The sequence below is a fragment of the Phyllobates terribilis genome, unplaced genomic scaffold, assembly GCF_046119375.1.
Source record: "Phyllobates terribilis strain yellow unplaced genomic scaffold, ASM4611937v1 Scaffold_1__5_contigs__length_1240528914, whole genome shotgun sequence".
NCBI lineage: Eukaryota > Metazoa > Chordata > Amphibia > Anura > Dendrobatidae > Phyllobates > Phyllobates terribilis.
Genome location: NW_027362761.1, coordinates 309,537,063 through 309,554,645, shown reverse-complemented (window position 1 = coordinate 309,554,645; position 17,583 = coordinate 309,537,063). Strand labels below are relative to the sequence as shown.

At 43.8% G+C, this 17,583-nt stretch overlaps 1 protein-coding gene across 6 annotated transcripts in view; it reads left to right on the top strand.

Annotated features, from left to right (window-relative positions):
- The window catches only part of CABIN1 (calcineurin binding protein 1), a 222,666-nt gene that overhangs the window by 79,184 nt on the left and 125,899 nt on the right, over window positions 1–17,583 (top strand). For 4 of the 6 annotated variants that reach the window (XM_073674374.1, XM_073674383.1, XM_073674411.1 and 1 more), the window contains 4 exons: window positions 640–901; window positions 12,720–12,980; window positions 13,375–13,526; window positions 13,935–14,113. In XM_073674374.1, coding sequence (XP_073530475.1) covers window positions 640–901; window positions 12,720–12,980; window positions 13,375–13,526; window positions 13,935–14,113 — 854 coding nt within the window. The remainder of the gene's footprint in view (window positions 1–639; window positions 902–12,719; window positions 12,981–13,374; window positions 13,527–13,934; window positions 14,114–17,583) is intronic. The other 2 variants (XM_073674401.1, XM_073674391.1) reach the window with 1 other exon arrangement.

The window sequence follows — 17,583 nt, the reverse complement described above, 5'->3', positions numbered from 1 at the left end:
AAACTGTTTGGTATAGTTGGTTACTCATACTCCTGACTATATTTTTACAAAATTCCTGACTTTGCCTTCAAAACATCATAAATTATATTAGTGCAGAAGTAATAGACAGTTAGGTGCAGAAATATTTGGGCAGTGACACAAGTTTTGGCTGTTTACCAAAACATATTCAAGATACGGTTATATAATCAATATGATCTTAAAGTGCAGACTCTCAGCTTTAGGCCATGTTCACACATTCAGTATTTGGTCAGTATTTTACATCAGTATTTCTAAGTCAAAACCAAGAGTGGAACAATCAGAGGAAAAGTATAATAGAAACACGTCACCACTTCTGTATTTATCACCCATTCCTGGTTTTGGCTTACAAATACTGATGTAAAATACTGAACGTGTGAACATGGCCTTAATTTGAGAGTATTCACGTCCTAATTGGAGTAAAGGTTTAGAAATGAATGTGTAGCTCTCTTTTTTAAATCATAAATGGTGGCATGCAGAGCACAAATCACAAAAATTGTGTCAATGTCCAAATATGTCTGGAGTTAACTGTATATGTATAATATACATGTATGACTGTTTTAATGTTTCAGTATTTACTGCACTTATCGATCATGACTCATATATGTTTCATATTCTTTACAGATTTGATTCCTGGGCTGGCATGGCACTGGCAAGAGCAAGCCGTATCCAGGACAAACTAAATTCTAATGAACTGAAGAATGATGGGCCCATATGGAAACTTGCCACTCCTGTACTAAACTGCTTTAAGCGAGCACTGGAGATTGATGCCTCAAACCTTTCCTTATGGATTGAGTACGGCACAATGTCTTATGCCCTTCATTCATTTGCTTCCCGACAACTCAAGCAGTGGCTTACTGAATTATCACCTGAGGCTGTGGCACATGTGAGTTATCATATAATGTTATATATTAATGAGTATAAACATTTAAATGGTTGCCCAACATTACATTTTTTTTTTTAAAGCACCACTCCAGTGATTTTTTTTATTTTTTAACATACACACACACACTGCAATGTGCATCACTAACAAGCTTACTCTGTCGCCTCATTGGGGGACACAGGACCATGGGTTATGCTGCTGTCCACTAGGAGGCGACACTATGCTTAGTCTGAAAAAGATTAACATTGGCTCCTCCCATGCAGTATACACCCCTGGACGGCGTCAGCCATCTTCAGTTTTAGCTTAGCGTCAGTAGGAGGCACACCATTTCATCTTCACTCGTTCCTCGCTTCAAGCACAGGATCACAGATGAAGAAAAGAGGGTCTTTTTTTCAAAGACCCCCGGTATGGCTCCTTCCTTTGCCCCCGTCTGTGGGGCACGGTTGAAGTGGAGATGGCGCTGCCACCATACTGCTCCCTCGCCGGCCCGTAGGGTCTGGTACGAGGTTGAGAACCCCCTCCTTCTCCATTTCTCCACGACTTGGTCAGAAGCTGAGGGTGGATAAAGCCCCCGAAGGTGACAGCGGCACCCTCCCTAATCCCCCTTCGGGGGGTATTAGGTTGAGACACCGTCAGGTAGGCTTCGGTGAGCTGCAGCTGCAGACCCCTCCAGCAGCACATAGCAGCCGTCATCCAGCAGCACATACAGGAACCACAGTTTTCACTGGAGGCTCCTGTACAAGCCGGGGAAGGTGCAGGCTTCCATGGCTCAAGTGGTGCAGGCCCTCACAGTGTCTGCCCCAGCGACAACTTTATTATGTAAAAAGGGGGTCCTCCTCAGAGTCCCCCCCTTTATCGATCTCCCCACCGCCATGTTGCCTATGGAACCGGGGGGGTCCAGTGCTTATCCGACCTCCCCCCGGTCCACTGCGTTAACCTGGAGCCCTTTTCGGGCACTATCTTAAATTTAGGCCGCGGCTTCGGCCTAGCCGAAGCCGCCGCCCACTCTCCGCCCCCCGGCACGCCCCCCGGAGATGCTTTTGACGCTATCAGGCGTCATACAGAGGGCGGTGCCGAACTGCAGGGCGCGCATCCCTATGGATACACGCGCCCTTTCAGCGCCCCGCCCCCCTTCTCCTTCACACTGTCGGCGCCCATCTTAGCTGCACGCAGAACGAGACCAGCCAGCTCTCCGGGGAGGCACAGGACCAGGTTTAATCAGCGCTCACAGGGGCACACTAAGGGTGGGGTAAGTGCACAGCCTGTGTTCACCTCAGCTGTGAAACTCTGCATATACTGCATCCTCCTCTGCACAGACAGCCCCTTTGCATAGCCACTCCAGGTGCACTATGCTGGGCTCAAAGCCTACGAAACCAGGCAGGACAGCTTCTCGCTTTCCTACAGCCTGTAGCATTGCTCTCCTCAGCGGTAGCACGTATCCGTATTGTAAGGATTGCATACAGGCTACTGTGCCAGAGTCCCAAGCAGCCCCTACTATATCATGTTGCCACGCCAGAATCGGTCACTCAACTGTCACAATCTATGTCACAGTCTATAAAATCCAACTGCTTCAGGCTATGCAAAGTCATATTTCTTCTATGAAGCATACACAAACGGAAGGTCTCTCCCATCCACACTCTGGCCCAGGCACGTCCAGGTCAGACTCAGGACGCAAGCTTACCCAATCACGCTGTTCTGCGTCTTCACACAGTACATGGTCATCCATGTCCAGAGACAGAGACCGTAGTCCCAGATCTTCTAGACAGTCCCCTAATAGGAACAGGGACTATATTTCTCCTCTCCACTCACCGGCCAGAGAAATATCCTGACTCGCCTAGCAGACACATCAGTGACACACAGGAGTCACAAGGCATTTGTGACTCCGACTCAGATAAGGAGACTGACGAATCTCTAACACCATCTCCAACTAGCAATGCAGCGCTACCGGAGGACATAATCTCGTCCATACATCGGGTACTGAACATTTCTGATCCGACACACTCAAGACGGCTAAGTTCAATTTCTACAGCCTAACAAGAAGCTCGCCACTCTCAAGCTTGTGGGAATCAGATACCCCTTTCCTCAGGAAACTTTCAAGGAATGGACAAACCCCCAGCAGTGGACCCTCCAGTATCCAGGCTGGCAGCACAGACACTTCTTTCCCCGCCAGATAGCTCAACCCTCAGGGATGCAGCAGATCGGCAGGTAGAAAGTTTGGCAAGCTCCCAAGTTCGCTTCGGTTTGGGCATCTAAAGCCATAATAGCTTGGGCTGACAATTTACAAACTAGCTTTCAAGCTTCTGCCCCTGAACTGTCTCAACAAGCAGTTCAAATAGCAATTGTGGCAGATTTCCTAATCCATGCGGCTCTTGATTTAGCAAGATGCGCAGCGGTAGCATTCACATGCCGTCACTATTAGACGCATTCTCTGGTTACGTGAATGGAAAGCGGATGCAACCTCAAATAAGTCTCTCACATATCTTCCATATTTCAGAGGTCGACTGTTTGGTGAAAGGTTGGACACAATGATATCCAACGCCCCAGGGGGTAAGAGTACCTCTCTTCCCCAACTGAAGTCAAAACGCAATTTTAATAAACGTAACCAAACTAGGTTCCGGTCCTTTCGGAACTCTTCCGGCTGGTCCGTCTCTCGTCCAGCACAGACTAACAGCTGCTTCACCCGCAAGCAAGTCTCCAGGTCGACCCAAAAGTTGGACAAGACAGGCCAATCAAACGCTCACGGTCTCTAAAGGAGTCCCCACCAGTAGGCGGCCGACTTTCGCTATTTTGCCAAGTCTGGCTGCCTGTTACAAAAGACAGGCGGGTCAGGGAGCTAGTATCTTCAGGATACAAAATAGAATCCCCTCCAAACAGATTCATCATTTCTGTGCCCCCAAAGCGGCTAGAAAAAGCCCAGGCTTCTCACCAGAAGGTCTTCTCACTACTTCAAGCGCAAGTCATAATGCCTGTCCCATCAGCCGAGCGCTTTCACGGGTCCTACTCCAATCTTTTTGTAGTCCCCAAGAAAGGAGGCGGAGCAAGGTCAGTTCTAGATCTCAAACATCCACAAGTATGTAAGAGTACGTCATTTTCGAATGGAATCGCCTCGCTCTATCATAGCATCCATGGAAAAAGGAGAATATCTCGCATCCCTAGACATTCAGGATGCGTACTTACACATACAATTGCACCTGCTCATCAAGAGGTTCGCAATCATATACAATTGCACCTGCCCATCAAGACATTCCTCAGGTTCGCAATCAATCAGAACCACTACCAGTTCGTGGCTCTCCCATTCGGGCTCGCCACAGCTCCCAGAGTGTTCACCAAAGTCATGGCAACCACCATGCAGGTCTTACACTCCAGAGATATAGTAGTCATCCCATACCTAGACGATCTCCTCGTCAAGGCTCCCACCTTCAGGGACTGCGAGTTCAGCGTCTCAATCACGATCGTCACTAAACCGCCTAGGTTGGTTAGTCAACTTGCAAAGCCGTCACCAACACCAACCCAATCCTTGACATTCCAGGAATGCTATTCAATCCTCCCGATCTCTCCCGATTCGCCATGAGAGTCCTTGGCAGGATGGTGGCGTCAATAGAAGCAGTTCCATTTGCTCAGCTTCACCTCAGACCTCTCCAATTAGACATTCTCAGGTCTTGCGACAGGAATCCTTCTTCCCTCGACAGGAGATTACAATGGAAGTCGTCAGCCGAGAAGTCCCTTCATCGGTGGTTCAACCGGTCCTCTCTGACAAAAGAAAAATCCTTTCTCCCAGTTCAATGGAAGATCCTGACCACCGACGCAAGCCTGACGGGTTGTGGAGCAGTATATCTACACCACAGAGCACAGGGCAAATGGTTTCCAGCGGAAGCAACCTTGCCCACCAATATTCTGAAAATTCTGGCCATCCTCCTGGCGCTGAGAGCATTCCAGCACTTACTGGCAGCTTCCCACTTCAGAGTCCAGTCGGACAATGCCACGGCCGTGGCATACGTCAGTCACCAAGGGGGGACCCGCAGCGCTCAAGCAATGTGAGAAGTGACACACATTATCCACTGGGCAGAGACAACGGACTCTGTTATCTCTGCAGTCCACATTCCGGGTGTAGACAACTGGGAAGCAGACTTCCTCAGCCGACAAGAAATACACTCTGGAGAATGGGCTCTCCACCACGAAGTCCTCCAGCAGATCTGCCATCGTTGGGGCACTCCGGATGTAGACCTAATGGCATCTCACCTCAATGCCAAAGTCGCCAACTTCATGGCTAGATCACACGGTCAACGAACTCTGGCGGCGGACGCCGTGGTTCCGGATTGGGCCAAGTTCCAACTTCTGTATTTTTTTCCGCCTCTCCCTCTGATTTCCAGAGTGGTGAGAAAAATCAAACAGGAAGGAGTTCCAACCATCCTAATCGCTCCGGACTGACCCAGGCGTACATGGTACGCCGACATAGTACGGCTCATTGCAGACGCTCCCTGGCGTCTTCCCGACTGCCCGGATCTTCTGTCACAAGGTCCGTTCTACCATCAGAACTTTGAAGCCCTCAGTTTGACGGCGCGGCCATTGAAACCTGGGTGTTAACACAAGCAGGTTTTTCGCCAGACGCCATTACAGCCACGTTCAGAGCAAGAAAACCAAACTCTGCCAAGATTTATTACCGTACCCGGAAAGCCTTCTTTACCTGGTGCGAATCTTGTAACCAAGCCCCACTACCCTATTCCTTTCCTAGGGTACTCGGCTTTTTTTCAATCCGGCCTGGAAGCCAAACTATCTCTGGCCTCCCCTAAAAGCCAAGTATCAGCTCGGTCTGTACTTTTTCAGAAAAGCATTGCACACAGACCGCAAGTCAGAGCTTTTTCTTCAGGGGGTTTCATGTTTGATTCCACCCTACAATCGACCACTAGAAACGTGGGACCTTAACCTGGTGCTCACAATACTACAGGAAGCACCCTTTGAACCACTTAAGGAAACTCCACTCCGTCTTCTATCTCAGAAGGTGGTTTTTCCCTGTGGCGATCACGTCACTACGAAGAGTGTCTGAGCTCACGACACTCTCCCGCAGACAACCGTTCCTAAATTTTCTCCAGGATAAGGTAGTCCTTTGTACGGTTCCATCCTTTCTCCCAAAGGTTGTCTCAGGCTTCCATCTCAACAAAGAGATTTCCTTACCATCCCTCTGTCCGGCTCCGGTTCATAGAGTGGAAAAGGCTTTGCATACGCTTGACCTCGTTAGGGCACTGCGTATCTATGTGTCTAGGACTGCGCCCTTCAGAAAATCGGACTCTCTTTTCCTCCTTTTGGAAGGTGGTCGCAAGGGTCTTCCAGCCTCTAAGGCTACCCTTGCCAGGTGGTTTAAGTCCACCATACAAGAGGCTTACTGCCTCAAAAATTCTCCCCTTCCAGCAGGTATTAAGGCCCATTCTACATGTGCGGTAGGGGCCTCCTGGGCCACTCGCCACCTGCCCTTGGCACAACAAGTGTGTAAGGCAGCCACCTGGACCAGCCTACACACATTTACCAAGCACTACAGCGTTCATACCCAGTCCTCAACAGACGCGAGCCTGGGCAGACGCGTGCTACAAGCGGCGGTATCCCAATCCTAGGGAACCGCCCACATGATATTCGTCCATTGCTTCCCACCCAGGGACTGCTTTGGGACGTCCCATGGTCCTGTGTCCCCCAATGAGGCGACAGAGTAAAGGAGATTTTTGTGTACTCACCGTAAAATCTCTTTCTCTTAGCCTCTAATTGGGGGACACAGCACCCACCCTGTTGCCCTTCAGGGCCGTTAAAGTTGAGTTCTCATATTGGTTTTCCTTTGAGTTCTTATATAGTTACCTTGTTTATAGGCATAACTATATTATTTATCTATAGTTGCCTTTTTATAGGTATGACTATGATATCTGTTACGTTTCTCCCACTGCTTTTGCACAAAACTGAAGATGGCTGACGCCGTCCAGGGGTGTATACTGCATGGGAGGAGCCAATGTTAATCTTTTTCAGATTAAGCATAGTGTCGCCTCCTGGTGGACAGCAGCATAACCCATGGTCCTGTGTCCCCCAATTAGAGGCTAAGAGAAAGAGATTTTACGGTGAGTACACAAAAATCTCCTTTTTTTCATTAAAATTGGTTGTGTTATAATGATTCTACAACATTTTATTACTTATATCCTGCCTGCTTGTTTTCAGTCATAGGGGTGTGATCCTCATATTCAGTCATGGCGTCACCCACGTATTTAAAATTTGCTCCCGGCGAGCGCTGATATTTGTTGGGTGCATGTGCAGTTTTACTTGTCTGGCTTTGTGCACTGTGCTCATGCTGGGACCTGCGGCCGAACATGTAAAACTGCACATGCGCCCCACAGGATCACACCACTATGTCTGAAAACGAGCAGGTAAGATATAAGTAATAAAATGTTATAGAATCATTATTTGCACCAATTTTAACAAAAAAAGCTTGTTAGTGATACATATTGCATCACTAACAAAGCAATGGGGGGCAGTGTAGATAGGTAGATAGGATGTGACAGGTTCCCTTTAACACAAAGGCACCTCTATATCAGAGACAACACCCTTTCTTATTGCTTTATGAATAGACTTATAAAGCTAATACTAAAATGCTAAATTATCAAAGATATATGAATTGTCTTAATAATAATCAAAGCAAAGTATAAATATTTACCATAACAGTATAATATGGGTACTTCACCACATGATGTTCTCATCCTAATAGGTCCTATAACATAGATGCATTGTTGTGAGCTCTTGTGAATAGTTTGTGACTTTTTCATGCATTTATTTTTGTGGATTTACCTTGCTTAACCCCTTTCTGACGTGTGACCTAATAGTACATCATGGTGACCTGGGCCGATTAGACCAATGACGTATTGTTAGGTCATATGGCGATTGCACCCGCACACAAGCGGTGCGGGGCGATCGCCGCCGGGTGTCAGCTGGGGTGTCAGCTGATTGTCACAGCTGACACCTGGTGCTATTTGCTGGGAGCGGTCCCACACCGCTCCCGGCACATTAACCCCCGCAATGCTGCGATCGAAATCGCAGCATTGAGAGGGCAAGGGGAGGTGAACGCAATACTCACCTCCTCTTCCGGCCTCCAGCGCTGCCTGCCGCGGCTTCCCGGATGTTGCCATGACGACCCGATATCGTCATGACAATATCCGGGCCACCAGACAGGAAGATATTTTGGTCATGCGCAGTGCATGACCAAAGTATCTTCTGCATCTGCAGCACTGACAGCCTGTATAGCACAGGGATGGTGAAAGTCCCATAGTGGGACACAGAATAAAAGTCCAAAAAGTGTTAAAAAATGTAAAAAAAAAAAATTAAATTGTAAAAATATATTAAAAAAAATAATCCACCAAAAATAAAAATATAATGCACCCATCAATAAATATTATTATGAAAAAAAAAACAATAAAAGTACACATATTTAGTATCGCCGCGTCCAGAACGACTTGACCTATAAAACTATCCCACTAGTTAACCCCTTTAGTGATCACGGTAAAAAAAATAAATAAAAAACAATGCTTTATCATCATACCGCAAAGCAAAAAATGGAGTAACACGCGATCAAAAAGACGAATAGAAATAAAAATGGTACCACTGAAAATGTCATCTTGTCCCGCAAAAAATAAGCCGCCATACAGCTCCATCAGCCGAAAAATAAAAAAGTTATAGCTCTTAGAATAAAGCGATGCAAAAAAATATTTTTTTCTATAAAATAGTGTTTATTGTGTAAAAGCGCCCAAAACATAGAAAAATGATCTAAATGAAGTACCGTTGTAAACGTACTGACCTGAAGAATAAAGCTGCCTTATCAATTTTACCACACGTGGAACAGCAAAAAAAAAAAAACAATTCCGGAATTGCTGGTTTTTGTTTATTCTGCCTCCCAAACATCGGAATAGAAAGCAATCAGAAAATTGTCAAGTGGCTGAAAATGGTACCAATAAAAACGTCAACTCATCCCGCAAAAAACAAGCCGTCATATGACTGTCGGCCAAAATATGGAAAAATTATAGCTCTCAAAATATGGCGATGCAAAAACTAGATTGTACAAAAAAATGCTTCTTTTAGTGTGTGACAGCTGTCAATCATAAAAACCCGATATGATTCTGGTATAGCTGTAATCGCACCGACCCGAAGAATAAAGTCGTCTAATCACTTATACCGCACGAGGAACGGCTTAAAAAATAAACTCTAAGGTTAGGGTTGGGGTTAGGGTTAGGATTGGGCTAGGATTAGGGTTGGGCTAAGGTTAGGGTTGGGCTAGGGTTGGGGTTAGGGTTGGGCTAGGGTTGGGGTTAGGGTTGGGCTAGGGTTAGGGTTGGGCTAGGGTTGTATTAGGGTTGGGGTTAGGGTTGGGATTTTTTTCAAAAGTACAAAAAAAAGATGAAGATATGGTGACTAGTGTTGAGCGCAAGTGCTCGCTACTTGAATTTGCATTGGGTGCTCAGGTATGCACTGAGTATCGCAGGTGCTCAAGTGACATGCTCGAGTCTCCACCCCATATGCTTTGTGGCCAAAAAAACCTCGCTGGGATTGCCTGCCATGCACGAGCGATCCCCACATGTTTTTTTTGGGGTATCTGATAACCATGAAACATGCGTGCGGGGACTCGAGCATGTCACTCAAGCACGCGCAATACATGGTGCATACCCGAGTACCCGATGCAAACTCAAGTAGCGAGCACTTGCCCTCAAGACTAATGACAACTTATTCAATATGATGACCTAATGTTATCAAATTCTGTGTCGTACCTCTGGGTTCAAAATGTTCACTATACCCTTTGATAAAATCCTTGAGGGGTGTAGTTTCCAAAATGGGGTCACTTGTGGGGGGTTTCCACTATTTAGGCACATCAGGGGCTTTCCAAACGCGACATGGCTTCCGCTCTCAATTCCAGCCAATTTTGCGTTCAAAAAGTCACACAGTGCTCCTTCCCTTCTGAACTCTGCCCAAACACTGTATTTTCCCCACATATGGGGTATTGGCGTACTCAGGAGAAATTGCACAACAGTTTTGGGGTCCATTTTCTCCTCTTACCCCTGTGAAAATAACAAAAAATTGGGGCTAAAACATAATTTTTGTTGAAAAAGTTTGATTTTTTTTCTTTTCACGGCTCCATGTTATAAACTTCTGTAAAGCACTTGGGGGTTCAGGGTGCTCACCACACATCTAGATAAGTTCCACTGTTTAGGTACATCAGGGGCTCTCCAAACGCAACATGGCGTCCGCTAATTATTCAAGCAAATTTTACAATCAAAAAGTCAAATGGCGCTCCTTCCCTTCCGAACCCTGCCGTGTGCCCAAACAGTGTTTTTTCACCACATATGGGGTATCTGCGTGCTCAGGGGAAATTGCAAAACAAATTTGCGTAAAATAGGCACATTTTTGCTGCCCATTTTCACTAGTAATTTAGGTGCAGATTTTCCCCACTCATTAGTATGAGTGAAATCTGCAGCAAATAAATGCTGAAAGAATTGATATACTGCATATTTAAATCTGAAACCACATCTGCAAGACAAAAATAAGCAACCTGTGCATGAGACTTAAGGATTCTCATTCACTTCTCATTCATCAGAAAACCCTTCAGGATTTGTAACAAATCTGCGCAGAAAAAAAAAGTGAAAAATCTGCGGAGTGTGCACAGGCCCTTACAAAATTTATGTGTAAATAAAAAATGTCCTACATTGTACAAAAAAGCCCTGTTCATGCAATTGTTTTACTTTGTTCTTATTGGAATATCCACTTTATAGATTCAGACTAAAGACCGCAGAGCTGTCATCAAAGTAGAAGGCGGGGTACTTTGAATGTCTAAGATTTAACACATATTCTGGTTTGTTTCACTCGTGTTTCCTTATTCCATGTTTACTTTGTCCCTTCTTGCTTTTGCTGCCTTCAGTCTGAATCTACAATGTGCACATTCCAATAAGAACAAGGAAAAACATCGAACAGGTGCTTCAAAATAGTATCAATGGAAGCTAAAAATGTTCCTGCCAAAAACTTCAGTGTGACAGAAATTAATTATTAAAGCGCACCTGTCAGCAGGATTGTGCTTCATAAACTACATACACTGTCAGGTGGGCGCCATTACACTGAGTAAAATAATACCATGCTTGATGAAATCCATCCAGTGGTTCTTTTAAAACCTTTATTTTCAGTTCTTCCATAATGATATGCTTGTGCTTCAGGGCAGGACTTTAGGGAGGGGCTGTAGAAGAATGGCGCCCATTTTCCTTTAGAAAAATGGCGCTTGCGCGTGCACAGGAGCATTAGCAAGCGATAGATGCTACTGCGTGGACACGATTTTTCTAGACGAAAAATAAATTTACCTGCAGCAGTATGGCCCCCGCTGCTTGCTCAGTAGCATTTCTCAGTTGCCGAGAGATGCTACTGCGCATGCGCGGCGCCATATTGCTGCACCCAAATTAATTTTCCAAAAGCAAAATGGTGCCCACGCGTGCGCAGTAGCATCTCTCGGCAACCGCGGCCATTTTAGGACATGTAAATTTCATATTGGCAGAGAAATTACAAAGGCAATATTTAAAATAGTAGGCAGGTCACTGAAGGCACAGTGACCTGTCAGAGGCCAGAGAAAGTCATGCATAATGAGAGCACCAGTTAAAGCCCCTCTCTAAAGTCTTCCCCAGAACACGATCATATCATTATGGCAGAACTGAAAATAAAGATTATAAAAGAACCACTGGACGGATTTCATCAACAAAGGTATCATTTTACTCAGTGTAATCTCGCCCACCTGACAGTGTATGTAGTTTACTAAACAAAAGTGGTTTCTCGGGCGCCTCATTGAGGGGGACACTGGAAACCATAGGCGAAGTCTGCTGCCACCAGGAGGCTGATACTTTGGTTTAGTCCAAGGGAATGCATGCCCCTCTGCACTAGTGATGGCTAATTAGCATTTCATAGTCGCTGAAACAAAAGTGTTTTTACCGCTCCTCATTTTAGCACACAACTCACTTAATTAAAAATCAGAGATAGTGGGTTCTTTGTGAAACTTGTGGATGTTTCAGGCCTTTGGGTAGCCAGACAAATTCCTTCTAAAGTTCTGACACTTGTTGGAAAGATTTAGAATCCCTCATAAGTAACGTTATAGGTGCTGACAGGTTGAATGTTATCGGTGCTGAAAGTTTGTGTAGATTTTAGATTTAGATCATAAGTTTCTGAATGGGATAAACATTTATAGCACAGTGGGCCAATGACCAGCTACCACACACAACCTATCTTACCAATTTTTTGTAAATGAGCTTCTTAAACTAGACAACCCCCTAAAGGACTATCTGGACATTAAGTCAATGCTGCAAAGCACCACCATAGCTTGTATCTTACTTTTTGTCCAAGAGTAAAAACTGGGAGAGAATAATTATGTCAATTAATTCATTTAATTTTCTTTTAAAATACTTTATAAAGAAGTCCTTTTAAATATCTTTTTAAGAATACGTGTAGAATAGTCTCTGGATTTCTGACTTTGCTTTAGTGTTGTCACGACAGTGTAATGGTGCGTTTTGTGGTGAAGATGCAAATTGTCTCTTCATCGAGGAAGAGGACTTGAACTCTAGCGCCACCTATTGAAAGTAGCAATCCTACAAGTCACTATCAACCCTTTAACGAGCCTTGTAATATGACTTGGGATAAAAGCTTTGGTTTGGCTTTTATCCTAAGTCATGGCTCGTTATAGGGGCGATATTGACTTTAGGATTGCTTGTCACTCTCAACAAGGAGAAACGTTACCCTTAGATTGTGGTGAATATTAACATTATTTTTGTTTTATTTGCAGTTAAAAGAGCGTCAGAATAGTATGCTGGAGACAGCAAAACAGTGTTTTATCTCTGCTTCCCTCTGTGAGGGAGATGGTGATGAGGAAGAATGGTTAATTCACTATATGTTAGGCAAAATCTATGAAAAACAAAAAATGGCGCCAGAATTGTATCTGCAGCACTACAAGCAAGCGGCACACTACCTGCACGAAGAAGCTGCTCGCTACCCTAAGAAGATTCACTATCACAACCCTCCAGAGTTGGCCATGGAGGCTTTAGAGGTAAGAGCTTTATTTTCTGCTTTAGTGGAGTTTTCTTCTGACAATAGCTAATTGGCAATAATGGTTTGGGTCCGGAGGGAGCCATATCTACCACTGCAGAATAATGACTGAGCCATTTGATTATGAAGTTAATTACAAAAGAGAGAACCTATTTAGGGGTTGGGGTACATTTTATAAAGGAGAGAATAAAGAATCCACTCTCTGAAGCTGAGGTTAATAGATTCTGCATTTCTATTTTATTAAAAGCTTAGTAAATGCCAGAGAGAAACTTCCAGCAAATGGAGTTGTTTACTTCCACAAAAATATATATATATTTTCTAAGGTGACCACAATTCTATGTGAGGTTATACAAGAGACCCTTACATTTAACAGACTTGTATTCTGTCCCCAATAGGTCTATTTCCGTCTTCATGCTTCTGTGTTGAAGCTGCTGGAAAAAAACTACCAGGAATTAGATACTAAAATGTTGTTCACCGTTATGAAGGAAGCCACGGAAGGACCATTTGCTAAGGGAGAGGAGAAAAATGCACCCAAAGTAATAGAGAAGTATGTTTTCTTTCCATAAATATCAATGTATGTCCTTTTGGATAAGCGTGTACAGTTCTAGTTCTTGAGCTAAAAGCCATTGTCGTGCTGTAAGTGACATATCTTGTAAGTTATTTATTTTTTTTAATGAGCACTTTTTTAAAAAATCTTTTACCTACATTTCCCATAGCTTTTTTTTTCCCACAGAGATTTTACTGTATGAGGGCTTATTTTTGTGTGCTTTTCTATAGTTTTTAATGGTACCATTTTAGGATACATACAATAAAAAGTGGTCACAAAGTTGACCTGGCAGACCTGAAAATGCACATTGTAGCTTATTATGTACAGTAGTAGTTGGTTTCTTGCAAATAGATCTTCATTTTTGTGTAATGGTGTCTGACCGGCTTATTTTGTCTGCTTGTAAATTAGGGAGAAGCATAGCACTTTGGATGAGGATTCTCACTCTTCAGCTGGGACGATGCCAGGCCCTGGGAATTCCATTCCTTCCTCCTCTGGTCCAGGTCTGACATCTCCACCTTACACAGCCACTCCGATTGACCACGATTACATCAAATGTAAACCCCCCCGTCATCAGGCCACGCCGGACGGTACAGTCCCCCTTCTCAATACCACCAGCGCTGGGCAAAGCTCTGATTGCTGGGGAGATGTGTTCAGGGGAGCACCTTCTGACAATCACCTACAGCTCTGGCTGGCACATTGGGTGACAAGGCAATGTTGCTGCTCACTAATCTCCTCCTTATCCCCCTCTGCTGGATGTATTTATAAGTGATGTGCTAAGTTTCTCGTAACAGCTTTTGTTGCTGCATAAGCCAAACCCAAACGGGACTATTTTAGATTCCTAGTTTATTACTAAAAAATCAAAATCCTAAAAGAAAAGGAAAAAAAAAAAATAGGTAGAACAACTTCTGTGATTAACAATAGATAAAACACTTCTCTCTAGGTTTATCACGCTTCAGGTATTTGTGTATGTGGAAAACAGAATAACCTGCATGGCTGCCTGTATGCAAGGAGTTGGGTAAAGAGAATGTGTCATCAGAAAATTAACTATTATTTAAATCATTTTTTTTTATGTTTAATGTATTTTTCTTTTACATTTTTAATGATGGTTTTTACTAAAAATATTCACACTGGCCACTAAGCCTAATTAAAGGGACTCTATCAGCTCAGGATGACTTGTCAAAGTCCCGCTGCTTGGTGCATCATGTCGGGGCCAGTCATTTATATACACTTTCCCACTTGCTTGTTTTCACTCAATCTCCACCTCCGCTTGTTTGATTGACAGCTCTGGCTTCATAGAGCCAGAGGAGGTTGGATATAGAGGGAAAACAAGCGGGTGGGAAGGTGTCTATAAATGATTGGTCCCGCCATGAAGCACTGAGCGCCTGTACTTTTGTCAGCACAGAATGACTGTTCAAACCGAGTCCTTTTCAGACTTCTGTTATGGACATTAGCTGCAGTGTACTGACTCGCCTCTCGTGAATGCTGGATTCAGTGTTATCTGTTGTATGTAGAGGTGTTTTACACCTTTTATTATAATCCTGTCTGTGATGATAATGAGACCGGTGAAAAGTATTTTTTTTCTTTTTTTTTTTAGAGAGAACAGGGAGTGTAAGTGTAATATCAGGAGCAGTGGCCATGGTGAAATTTGCAAGGTTTATGATTTTTTTTTTAATATAGATAGTAATATCTAAAATTGGAAAAAAATCTAATTTTTTTTTTTAATTCATTTAGCTTAAAATGTGATTGAAATAATGGGTCGTTTTGGATTACACATTGCTTTCTAGGTGGTAGGCCAGATGTCCAGATCTTTATTTTAGCTTATCCGATGATATTTCTGTGTGGTAGAGTTTTACATATTCTATATTTTATGTTTCCTAAGGTGGATTCTGTCCCGTTTGGAGGCGGCTCTTACTGTCCTGAATGCCCCTTTCCCTTTTGGCTGTTGGGGGGAGAGATGCATGCTGACGGATTGGATTGTCCTCTTGCTTGGCCCAGTAACATTAGTGCTCTTCTGCAAAATATCAGATCCTAAATGTTTCCAAACAATATTACCAAGTGCCCATGAAAGATTTCCAAACGAGATGCATTCATTTCCTGATCCATCATTATACACTGTGATCTGAAGGTCTCCTTCAATAATTGAATTCCTGACATACAAATCACCCAAATATTATTTTAATTTTAATTTCAAGCCATATGTATGGATGGATTTTTGTCCCCTGTTGCTGAACTCGGCCTGCTACTGGTGGGATTTGCCAGTCTGCCAATGTAGAACATGGAAAAGTACCACCACAGTGTGAAATGTTGCTGAGCTGGACAATACAATTTGGTACGATCTAAATTGTCACCTGCAGACTTGGTCTCTGTTACCTCACTGATGCCTGAGTGTTTTACTGTAGGGATCCAGAGCTGTTCCTTCACTTCCATTCTCAACCTCCCTACCTTTACTTGCTGCTTCCATGCTTAACCTTCTTGTTCTACGTGATCTAAGATATACTTAATAGTGATGTCATATAGATAAGTGTTTAGCTAGGAATTATGTTTATGTAGCTGTTTTGTGTGTAGCATGGCCTTACTAGATACAACCAGATAAAAAAGGTTTGTGTTTCTTAGTTGATTTACATTTGTATTTTACAGTTTATGTATACCAATCAGCCATAATATTAAACACCACCTGCCCAAAAATATGTGCTCCTCCACCCCCTAAAAAAGCTCGGACCCATTAAGTCTTGTAATTTGCAAGGTAGGACCTCCATGGATCTGAAATGCTTTTTTTAAAGCGCATGCAACAGATGCTCAAGAGGATTGAGATCTGGGATATTTAGAGGCAAAGTCAACACATTGAACTTCATCTTCTTCCTTTTTTTTTAAGATAAATGTTCCTTAAATTATTTCTGAACAGTTATTCTGTGGAGAGTGGCAATTGGCTTTTGGGAATGTTTAGGTAGATAGTATGTGTCCAAGTAACATTCACAAGGGCTAAGGCTCAAGATTTCCAACTAGAAAATTGCCCAGAGAACCACATTGCCATCTCTGGCTGGCATCCTTCCAGTGCCATCTTTTTCCCAGGTAAGCAATGCACATGCTTCCGGCTGTTCACAGTGTACATGAAACGTGATTAATCAAACCAACCCGCCTTCTTCTATGACTCCATGGTCCAGTTCTGATCCTCAAACTACCAATGTAGGCAGTTTCAGTGGTGAGCAGGGGTCAGCACGGCATCCCTATACACAGCAAGCTGAAATGCACTGTATGTTCTGACCATATTCTGTCTTAGCCAGCATGATCTTTTTCTGCAATTTGACCTACAGTCTTTCTTCTGTGAGTCCAGACAACCATCAGTCTCCATGCATATCAGTGAGTCTTGGGTGCCCATGACCCTGCTGCTTTTATCACTGTTGTTCCTTCTATGGACCAATTTTGAAACTACAACGTACCAGGAACACCTCACACGATTTGCCTTTTTTGGAGTTTTTCTCATCCAGTCTTCTAGCCTCCTATTTCGTCCGTTGTCAAAGGTGCTCAGATCCATACCCTTGTCCATCTTTTCTCATTCCAACACGTTAACTTGACGAACTGACTGTTCATTTTCTGCTAAATGTTTGTTCCATAGTCAAGAGAAATAAATCTTCTTTACTTTAACTGTCATTGGTTTTTAAGTATGGCTGATCCAGTTGCAATCTGTACATCTCTAAAAGATGGATTACAGTTAGAGGGAACCTGTCAGCTGATTTGTGCTGCCTAATCCATGAGCGGCATGAATCAACCTGGCTGCATGATTACAGCCAGGTATTTTTTTCTCTGGAACTGTTCCAACTTCTCCCCGCTCCAGGCATTTGACAGGTCTCTTCCATAACGGGTAAAAAGACATCCATGGAAAAAGACAGCCACGATCAGCGCTGGACTTGTTTTATCTCACCCTATGGTCCCTGTCCTGCTTTTCTAATATTATATGTTCTCTGAAACTCTCCGGCGCATTAGAAAAATTATATCTGGCTGTAATTATACAGCCAGCTTCTAAATCATGCTGCCCATGACAGGCTCCCTTTAACACATA